The 10472-nt window shown below is 40.4% G+C and overlaps 1 protein-coding gene across 1 annotated transcript in view; it reads left to right on the top strand.

Annotated features, from left to right (window-relative positions):
* The first annotated feature begins 7557 nt into the window (after nucleotides 1-7557).
* CBX1 (chromobox homolog 1) overlaps nucleotides 7558-10472 on the top strand; it is a 6151-nt gene continuing 3236 nt past the window's right edge. The window contains exons 1-3 of the mRNA XM_008592020.1: nucleotides 7558-7730; nucleotides 8274-8451; nucleotides 9294-9388. Of these exons, the coding sequence (XP_008590242.1) occupies nucleotides 7591-7730; nucleotides 8274-8451; nucleotides 9294-9388 (413 nt within the window). The 5' untranslated portion in view covers nucleotides 7558-7590. The remainder of the gene's footprint in view (nucleotides 7731-8273; nucleotides 8452-9293; nucleotides 9389-10472) is intronic.

A 10472-nucleotide genomic window follows, 5' to 3' on the forward strand; every position in this document is an offset into this window, starting at 1 on the left:
TCCTGGTATTTGGTTAAGCAGGTCTTTCATTGGGTAGCAGACTACACAGGTTCTATAATCATGCACCTATTATTCCTATTAGCTTTCTTCTGGTGAAAGGGATGCTGAGTATCCTTCCAGGATTGGGTCCAAATTTGTTGCTATGCAGAAAAGGTCTAGATTGAATGGTATAATAATAAAGAGAAGGGTTTGTTTTCAAGCACATCAGTTACTTTTTTTTTTTTTTTTTTAAGATGATCGGTAAGGGGATCTTAACCCGTGACATGGTGTTGTCAGCGCCATGCTCTCCCAAGTGAGCTTACCAGCCATCCCTACATAGGGATCCGAACCCATGGCCTTGGTGTTATCAGCACTGCACTCTCCCAAGTGAGCTATGGGCTGGCCCTATCAGTTACTTTTCTTATTGCCCCAGCCTTATTTTAAATTTTATGGAGAAAGTAAAATGTTCACCTGAGAGCTGATTTATGTCTGCAGAAATATGTATAAATTCACTTGAGGAGTATAGTTTCTGCCAATCCTTTTACAGTAGTGGCTTTTATCAAAGGATGTGCATCAAAATCACGTATGGAGCGAGCCCGCCCGGTGGCTCACTCGGGAGAGTGTGGTGCTGATAACACCAAGGCCCCGGGTTCGGATCCCATATAGGGATGGCCGGTTCGCTCACTGGCTGAGCGTGGTGCTGACAACACCAAATCAAGGGTTAAGATCCCCTTACCGGTCATCTTTAAAAAAAAAAAAAAAAAAAATCACCTATGGAGCTTTTAAAGATGCAGATGCCATGATCAAAGCAGCATTCTTTGCAATAATAAAAAATTGGAAACAATTCAAACTTTCATCACTGTTGCTTTACACCCCATGGATTTGTCACCCCTCTTCCCCTGGGTGACAGAGCCGCAAAGGATTACTCAAAGCCCACCTCTTCTGAGCAGTGAGAAGCCCCGAACTGGTTAACTTCCCCAGAACCCTCAAGCGAGAGGCATCCCTTCCTTGGGAAATTAACCCCAAATTGGGGTTCCCTTCCTGCATTTATTTTCCAGACCAGGAAGTTACAGGAAGAAAACATAGGTGGGGTTATAGTTTAACAATATAGGCTGGTAACTTTCAGTGAAACAAGTCAGATGAATTCCATTAGACAATTAAGTGATCCACCAACACAAGCTTGATCTAGCAAACATTCCCTTCTTTTTTTTTTTTTTTTTTTTTTTAAAGATGACCGGTAAGGGGATCTTAACCCTTGACTTGGTGTTGTCAGCACCATGCTCACCCAGTGAGCTAACCGGCCATCCCTACATGGGATCCGAACCCGAGGCCTTGGTGTTATCAGCACCAGCACCGCACTCTCCCGAGTGAGCCACAGGGCCGGCCCAAACATTCCCTTCTTACAGCAATTTCTCAGTATCTTTACATAACAATCAGTAACTAGTCTGTCCTTGAGCCAGCAACCTTGCTGTGCCACAAATCTTTATCTTACAACAGAGACAGAGACTATAGCCTGAGGAAAATTTCCTCTTCTCTGCAAGGTCAATATTCGAAACTGCAAGGCTTTGGAAAATCAGGCCCTGTGAAGTACGTTTGCTTTAAGAATCCTCTACAATCACTAGGTGAAAGATTAAATAAAGTACGGTTGTCCGTACAATGGAATACTGTGGCAGTTGTTAAGAATAGTGATCTTGGGGCTGGCTGGATAGCTCAGTTGGTTAGAAGTGCAGCTTTATAACATCAAGGTCAAGGGCTCGGTTCCCCTTACCAGCCATCCACCAAAAAAATTTTTTTTAAAATTAGTGATCTTCATAATACAATGTCAAAGATACATTGCATTGCATAAAAAGGCAAGTTGTAGAATGGTAACGTCTATTGTCACATGTATGAATCTATTTATGGAAGAACATAAACATGATTTGACAGGTTTTGGGCCAGAGGACTTTGATTTCCTACATTACGTATTTTTATAGTTGAATGTGAATATATGTATCCTATTACAATTAGGAAAAAATGAAAATATTGTTTTTAAAAAATAGATATACCACTTTTTGATTTATTGGATCTGGTGTGGAATCTGGGCATTAAACTCTGGTGATTCTGATTCTCATACTTTCTCATGAAAGTTCTCAACTCAAAAGTTTGTTTTCCTGTGAATTCTTCCTTAGTACAGACAACCACCTCACCAAACATTAATCTTTTTTACGGGGTTTGGGGGGTGGGGGAGGGTGTGCAGCTGGCCAGTGCAGGGATTGAACCCTGGACCTTGCTGTTATCAGCACTACACTCTAACTAACTGAGCTAACTAGCCACCCCAAACCAACATTTATTTTTCTTTCTCTCTCTCTCTCTCACTCTCACTCTCTCTCTCTCCCACTGTCTCTCACTCTCTCTTTTTCTTTCTGCTGTTTTTGTTTTTGGCAGCTGGCTGGCAGGGGAATCCAAACCCTTGATCTTGGTGTTAGAACACCACATTCTAATCAATTGAGCTTAGCGAGGCAGCCCCTATGCCAGCATTTTAAATGCTTCACCTTAGCATTTAGCTAAAAGCCATACTAGTTTGGTTTCTGAGGTCTGTAGATATTGGCCTCATATCTAGGATTTGATTTTTCAAGCTGGCAAGAAATCAGTATCCTGGAAGTTCCTGGGGGTAGCCCTTTATAATTCATGTTTGTGGTAGCAACCAGGAGCCATGGCCACACTGGCCTTCACAGATCCTTTTCATACTCTTTCACAGTACAGACTATTCAAAAATGAAACAAAACAGAGAAGACCTAATCTTGTGTCTGATACTTTACTGACTTCTACCTTCAGGTAGCATTGTTCCTCCTTTCCATTTTCTAGCTTCTAAGTGTGTAGGGGCAGAGGGTGACTGAGGAGAATCAAAACAGTGCTCTTTTTTTCTCCCAAAAGAATTATAATTTCATTACTCCCGCTTCAGATTTACACTATTCCTGGCCTGATTGGGACACTATAAACAAATTTTGGACTCTTAAAATAGGCATTTTTTCTCAGTAGTTACCTGTCTAGCCTACTTACTTGATGTTTAACTTCAAAAATTCTGCATCTTCTAGCACTTGCCAATTTAAAAGACCCAAAAGACTGCTGGGGCATTAGAAACCAAGCTTTGTTACTGTCCGCTGACTTAATTAACATTCCTTCATATTCTTGGAAACAATTAAAACTCATTGGTTTTTTAACAACCATACCTTCCAAGGTCTTTTCTGAAAGAAAGTCATTATCAGTTACTTCCTTATTTATTGATGACAAACTGTAGGGAGGATCCATCTCAAGAGACCTCTGTCCTTTCCTTGTGTAGGCTGGAGGAGAGAGGTCTTCCTGCAGGTTTGTAATGAGGTCTTAGTTTTGTCTATGCAGCAGGGCCATTACCCTATCCTTATGAAATGTTCTTACTGTAGTGCTGTGCTCTTTGTTAATTGTGTGACCCCGGTGATTTATTTCATCTAAATCTGTTCTGTTATCTGTGAGACAGAGATAACAGCTAACCGGTTTATCTCACAGGATGGTTTTGAGGATCAAGTGAGATAACATGGTAGCACTTTGTAAACTGTAAGGTACAATGCAAATGTAAAATATAATTTTTCTAGGAATCTTAAAGTGTGGAAGACTCAGTAAATATTTAGGTAGAAATTATGGCAACTTAACTAGATTTTTTTCTACTGCAACACTGTAAAATCCTTTTTAAAAAAAATTATTTATTTATTTGTATGTGTGTGGCTGGCTGGTAGAGATCAAACCCTGGACTAACTGGCCAGCCCTATTTTAAGAAGCGTTGCCCAAGTAAGACAATTGAGGATCCCATGGAGGTTAAGAGTACATATCATAGAGCCAGATTCCCAGGTTTGTATTCTGTCTCCACAGTTACTAGCTCTGACTAGTAACTCTTGAGAGTATGTTAAATAATAAATGGGCCGGCCCCGTGGCACGCTCGGGAGAGTACAGCGCAGCGACGCTCCCGCCGCAGGTTCGGATCCTATATAGGAATGGCCGGTGTGCTCACTGGCTGAGCGCAGTGCGGGTGACACCACACCAAGGGTTGCGATCCCCTTACCGGCCACAAAAAATAAATAAATAAATAAATAAATAATGAGCAAAGTGCTTGGAATAGTACGTGGCACATAGTAAGCACTCACTAATATTAGATATTTACATGAAACTTCCAGTTAAACGTGGCTGGTTGAACACATGGGTTCTACTCCCTTCCAAAAGTCCTCACAACTAATGGTAAAGGGATTTAAAGGGGACAAGAGGGCTAGCTGGTTAGTTCAGTTGGTTAGAGGATGGTGCTGATAACACCAAGGCCCAAGGTTCAATCCCTGTACCAGCCAGCTGCCCCAAAAAAACAGGGTGGCAGGGTGGGGGAGGGGGAAGCATGTGATAAAAACAGGAGAGGGGAAAGCAGAGACATCAGAAAATAGATGGAAAAGTAGTTCCTGACCATAAAAAGCTGAAAATTAAGCAGGATTGAAATTAGGAAGAGGCAAGAAGATGCAAGCTAGTTTGTGCAACAGGATTCCAGAGAGGCCACCAGGTACCTTGGGGTTGCAGGTGGGATTTAGAAAGCGAGAATTGGTTTATATTCTGGAAGGGAAGGTAGAACCTACAGGTCCCTTTCTCCATTCCACACAGTAAAGACTACCCCTTTCCTGCCCCAGTAGAGTATTAGAGGTGTACTTGGAACTGAAGGTTGAACCAAAGGGACTCTGGACTTGGGGCCATCATATAGAGCTAAGGGTAGGGGGCCATACTGAAAACAGTAATCAATGTACTAACTAATGAATCCTCCCAGACTGCTTCCTGAACTTGCCTGTAAGACATCCCCTGCCTCAATTTCTTCTCCCTGACAGGAAATAAGTAGATTCCTTTCTGGAGAAATTGGCCTAATAGAAAGGAGCTGTGGATATATATATACTGACATTTGGAAGATCCCCAACAAAATAGCTAGGTCCTTGACCAATCATCCTACAGTGAAACTATTACCTAACAGCAGCACACAATTTCTAAACAACATTATAAAGATACTTACTTGATAAGTGATTTGCAAGAAGGAAAAACGTCTAGTAAAATTGCCTAGTATCAAAGGTGATGGCAGTAAAAAAAAGCATAGAGTATTGTCAAAATTTAGTATTGTCCCAGATTAAGATTTCAGAGTTAATCTGAAACTGTTGACTCTGCGTATATCTTGCGATGTTCTATCATATTTTGACTGTTGAGTAATAATTATGGCACTTTGATGTCATAAATAATTTGGTTGCCAGGATGATTAAGGGGAGTGGCAAACAGCATTAGCTAAAGGCATTTATTTCACTGTGCTGCTACACTGATCTGGGTTACCTTAAAATTTCCCTACCAAGCAATTCCAATACAGAGTCTTCCTTCCAGATATCCCTGCTGGTGTTTGGAGGGAGAAGAGTTTTCTTTTGAAGTAATCCAGTTAGTTGGAAACTATGAGAATAATTGTCCCATCAGTAATATTTAAGGGGATCCATGGCTACTCAGAAGGTGCTAGATCCTTTAGGAAGAGTGGGTTAATCTACTTCTCTACTGATTTTGACAAACAGCTTACTCAGGACCCTTAAGAACTAGCTGTAAACAAGGGCAAAACTCACTTAGGGAAGCCTGGCTGAGAATCTCAGGTATAAAGAATCCGGTCTCTGGAAGTAGATGCTGGGATGAGCCAGTGAAAGGCAAGAATCAGTTCTACATCTTCGCTTCTTATTTGAGTTGCTCTTAGGACAATACGTTAATAAGTGAATAAAGATGAAAGTTAGGCTGGCCAGTTAGCTCAGATTTCCCCTTTTGGGGGCTTTCTTAACCTGACAATTATGTTCTTCCATTCTATGACTTTTCCTCTTTTTTTTTTTTTTTTTTTTTAAAAATGACCGGTAAGGCCATAGTAAAAGCACCTCAGAAAACATTCTTTGTACCACTCTGCAAGAGTTCACAATACCTTTAATGGAAGAGATGTCTAAATTATTTTTACCAGACTTTAAGCTTCAGGAAGGCAGGGGCCATATGTTATTCTCTTGAATCTCTAACATTAAGCACAGTGTCTAGAATTTTCTAGTAGCCAAACAAATGTTTGTTAAGTAAGCATTGTTCATAGATGGAGACATGGGAATATCTCTGAAGTACCAACTTAAACATCTGTAGATGATATAACTGATTTATAATGATGATCCTGACATTTATGAAAGGTTTGTTATGTTTCACAGTCTACGGATGGACTCTTTCTGAAATGCATTCCATCTACACTTGCCAGTTTTAAAGTTTTTAGAAGAGTTTCTATTTATTTGCTTTTTCCCAAGAATGCTGGGAAACCAGTTTAACCCCAAATTGGTATTGTCTTAAACTGAAGCAGAGTAGTAGTAATCTTCTTTGTTTTGGATTATCTGTCCTCCTCCAATTCTTTGCATCTCATTCTGGGCAACGCAATTCATCCTTTTAGAGTTTGGCCAGTTTTGTTTTATTGATATCTCATGGCGCCATCTACTGACACAAATTGGTAATCATAAGATTTTAGTCCTAGTAGAAGTCAGTTGGATGAAGAGCTAAAGAAAACAGATTTATGGGGACTAGAATTTTAACACTGGAAAAGTAGAATAACAAGTTAAAAAGAAACTTTTAAATTGTGAATTTATGGAGGCATTCAGGAATCATTGCATAAAGAAAAGGGAACTTTTCAAAAGAAAGTGTTTTTACAATGCAGAAGAATGGATTATTATATATATATGTATAAACAAAAAGAAAAATTAAATTAGATGTTTAATAGGACAAGCTGTTTCCCAAGTAAAAATTTAGGTCCCGTGCTATAACAAAAAGGAAAGCATAGAGAATAGGAGAAAGTATGGGTCAAAGCATTATATGTATGTAACTTAGATGTATGAACATTACTTTCAGGAAGATTGCTTTTGTTTCAATTTAATATAATATTTTAGCGCTGGCCCGGTGGTGCACTGCTACAGTGCGCCGCTTGGAAGCACGGTGGCGCTCCCGCCGAGGGTTCGGATCCCACATACAGACCGGTTCCCGCTCACTGGCTGAGCGAGGTGCGGGCGCAGCACCGAGGTTTGCGATCCCGTTGCCGGACACGAAAAAAGACAAAAAGGAAATAAAAAAAATAAAATAAATATATATATATATATATATAATATTTTAGGTACCATGCTTGGTAATCTTTGGCTAATTTAATAAAAAAAAAAATATATATATATATATATATATAATATTTTAGGTACCATGCTTGGTAATCTTTGGCTAATTTAAAGGGGTTTTGGGAGCCCTTTAAATTAGAGAGAATGGATATAAAAGTCTTAAATGGATATGCAAGAATAAAGAAGTTTTGCTGTGAGATTAGTTGGGGCAGTTTTATGAACTTTCTAGTTGAACATACCAGAAAATTATCACGTATTGAAGATGAATAGGCATAACTTATATAAGCTTCATGCAGTATTAAAATCATCAGTGATGTCCTTGTTTTTCTCACCATACAGATATTCATCTAACCAATAAGAGTGTGCCCTAATGCCCTTTCTATTCCTTTATCATTTTAGCAGCGTCACCCTTTACACCAGAAAGCTGGCGGGCACTATGGGGAAAAAACAAAACAAGAAGAAAGTGGAGGAAGTGCTGGAAGAGGAGGAAGAAGAATATGTGGTGGAAAAAGTTCTTGACCGCCGAGTGGTAAAGGGCAAAGTGGAGTACCTCCTGAAGTGGAAGGGTTTCTCAGAGTAAGTTTCATTGACATGGGTAAATTTAGTCACCAGTAGTTTTATCAGGAGTCTAGTGATATGCCTCAGTGCTTTGATGGATACTGAGTCACATGACTCAGTCCTGGCCTTCATGGCTTGTAGTCTAATTAGGAATATGACCTATATGCACAAAGAGCTATAATGCAAGATAGTGATTTCTGAGGAGCAGTTTTCTGTGTGACTATAGACCAATCCAAGTTTGCAAAGAAAAGTAATTTTCCTTTGAGCTTTTTGTTTTTGTTTTGGCAGCTGGCTGGTACAGGGAACCAAACCCTTGACCTTGTTGTAACAAGGCTGCACTCTAACCCACTGAGCTAACAGGTCGGCCCAAAGTAATTTTTCTTTGAAGGAGGCATCCCAAGAAATTTCACCTTTCCCAAGTTCTTGGTCTTGAACAAAAATCTAACTACTGATTATCATTAACTCCTCTTTTCCAAGTACATCAGCTCTTGCCCTCCTGTGCTTATCCTTATTCTGAGTATGCGTAAGTGGAAAATGATTTGCTGTCTCCTCTGGTTTCAGTGAAGACAACACATGGGAGCCAGAAGAGAACCTGGATTGCCCTGATCTCATTGCTGAGTTTCTACAATCACAGAAAACAGCACATGAGACGGATAAATCAGAGGGAGGCAAGCGCAAAGCTGATTCTGATTCTGAAGATAAGGGAGAGGAGAGCAAACCAAAGAAGAAGAAAGAAGAGGTAAGGCTAGAAGTAAGAAATTTTACTAGCACAGAATTTGTTCTACTCTCAAAGAAGCTGAAAACCAGATAATTTAAGCAGTTTTGTTCTGCCTCTTGGATTTCAGCAACTACCAACTCTCAATCCTTCTGAAATCTTAGATAGGCTACTGCTTACAAAGTGCTTGGGGGCTTACTCTTGTGAAGCCACATGATCTACTTTTTATTCATGGTGCAGGAACAATAAGCATGAACTTACTGGGGACAGATATAAAGGCAAGTGAATTCATTCTTGTGAATAGTTTGCTATGTTTTAATCATTAAAGGTTTGAGGTGGCTATTTTTTTTTTCCTTTTTGTCTTTTTTACTGACCGGTAATGGGATCGCAACCCTCGGTGTCGCGCCCGTACCGGGGACCGGCAACGGGATCGCAACCCTCGGTGTTATGCCTGCACTGCGCTCAGCCAGTGAGCGGCAACCGGTCTCCACATGGGATCCGAACCCTCGGCGGGAGCGCCACCGCGCTCCCAAGCAGCACACTCTCCAGTGCACCACCGGGCCGGCCCTTGAGGTGGCTATTTTAACTTAATTCAACACCTTAAAGTAAGTTATCTTTTGAGAGTGAAGAGACAGTTGTAAATATTTATTTTGCTTGGGATGTATTCCCCTTTTCACATACGGGAAAACCTCAAGCACTTCAGATCTTGGTGGAATACTCACTCTGAAGGATTCTAAAAGGCCTATTACTTGGACCCAAGGTATTGGTGAAATATTGGCAAGAGTTTATGATTATTTTAATCAGAAACAGAGGGGTAACTCCAGTCCCATATAGATAAAGTTGTTTCACCCATCTGTTTTTTACAGTCAGAAAAGCCACGGGGCTTTGCCCGGGGTTTGGAGCCAGAGCGGATTATTGGAGCTACAGATTCCAGTGGAGAGCTTATGTTCCTGATGAAATGGTGAGTCTGCCAGTGGCCCTGTTGTGGTTGTTTTTTCTTTTCCCTGTCTGTTCCATGCCAGAGAAAAAGAGCTGAGCCTTCGAAATTCCAGTTGCCCAGGTGTGAAATCTTTAAGATGTCATAGTCCTTTGATAGTGATTTTCGGCCTGACTGCCAACCTGGACTCATGAGTTACAGGTAGGGGGCCCTTAGGATTCTCGGATCTTTGCCCATTTTTTTAGGAGGTGGGGGAGAAATCTAGAGTGGAGAGGGTATAGGGACGAATCACATTTCATTTCTGTAAATGAAGGAAAAAAAATTGAAATGTGATTGGACAGCCCTCCCCTTCTTCCACCTCCTTATAAAGATCAGGGCGGCCCCAGGATCAGACATTCCCTTAACTTCTCAGGGTTAGGAAAGAATTTGTAGCTCTTTTGTTAGATCCTTTCCAATTTGTGCAGATTATACAATTACAGAATCAGCCAGCAGGGGTCAGCAAGGCCCTTTTACTGTTACTGAGCATAGAGCAATCCTGCTTTTTTCCATTATAAGAATAAATACCAGTGATAGTAATACTCCATGAAACATCTTTTTTTTTTTTTTTTTAAAGATGACCAGTAAGGGGATCTTAACCCTTGATTTGGTGTTGTCAGCACCACGCTCTCCCAAGTGAGCAAACCGGCCATCCCTATATAGGGATCCGAACCTGTGGCCTGGTGTTATCAGCACCACACTCTCCCAGGTGAGCCACAGGCTGGCCCTCTCCATGAAACATCTTAATGAAGGTAGTTATTATGAGAGTCTTTAAGAACCGTAATTAACCCAAAATTCTTTCTAATTTCCCTACTGTGTGTCCAAAAGGAGGCCTTTCTTCCCTTTTTCTTGATTGTTGAAAATTCTTATGCCTTTTTTTCTCCCAAAGTGGATCTCAATCATTGTTCTTAAAATATAAAGTTAGGAGGGAATAATTCTAAGCCATTGCCAATGAAGGCAGCATTCTGGGGGATTTTTCTTTTTGTCAGTCTAGAACCTTCTCTGAAACTCATATCCATACTAAATCTTCTCCTTTTTTTTTTTTTTTTTTTTTTTTTTTTTTTTTTTTTTC

Source organism: Galeopterus variegatus, unplaced genomic scaffold (genome assembly GCF_000696425.1).
Source record: "Galeopterus variegatus unplaced genomic scaffold, G_variegatus-3.0.2 Scaffold7505, whole genome shotgun sequence".
In the NCBI taxonomy this organism is placed as follows: Eukaryota; Metazoa; Chordata; class Mammalia; order Dermoptera; family Cynocephalidae; genus Galeopterus; species Galeopterus variegatus.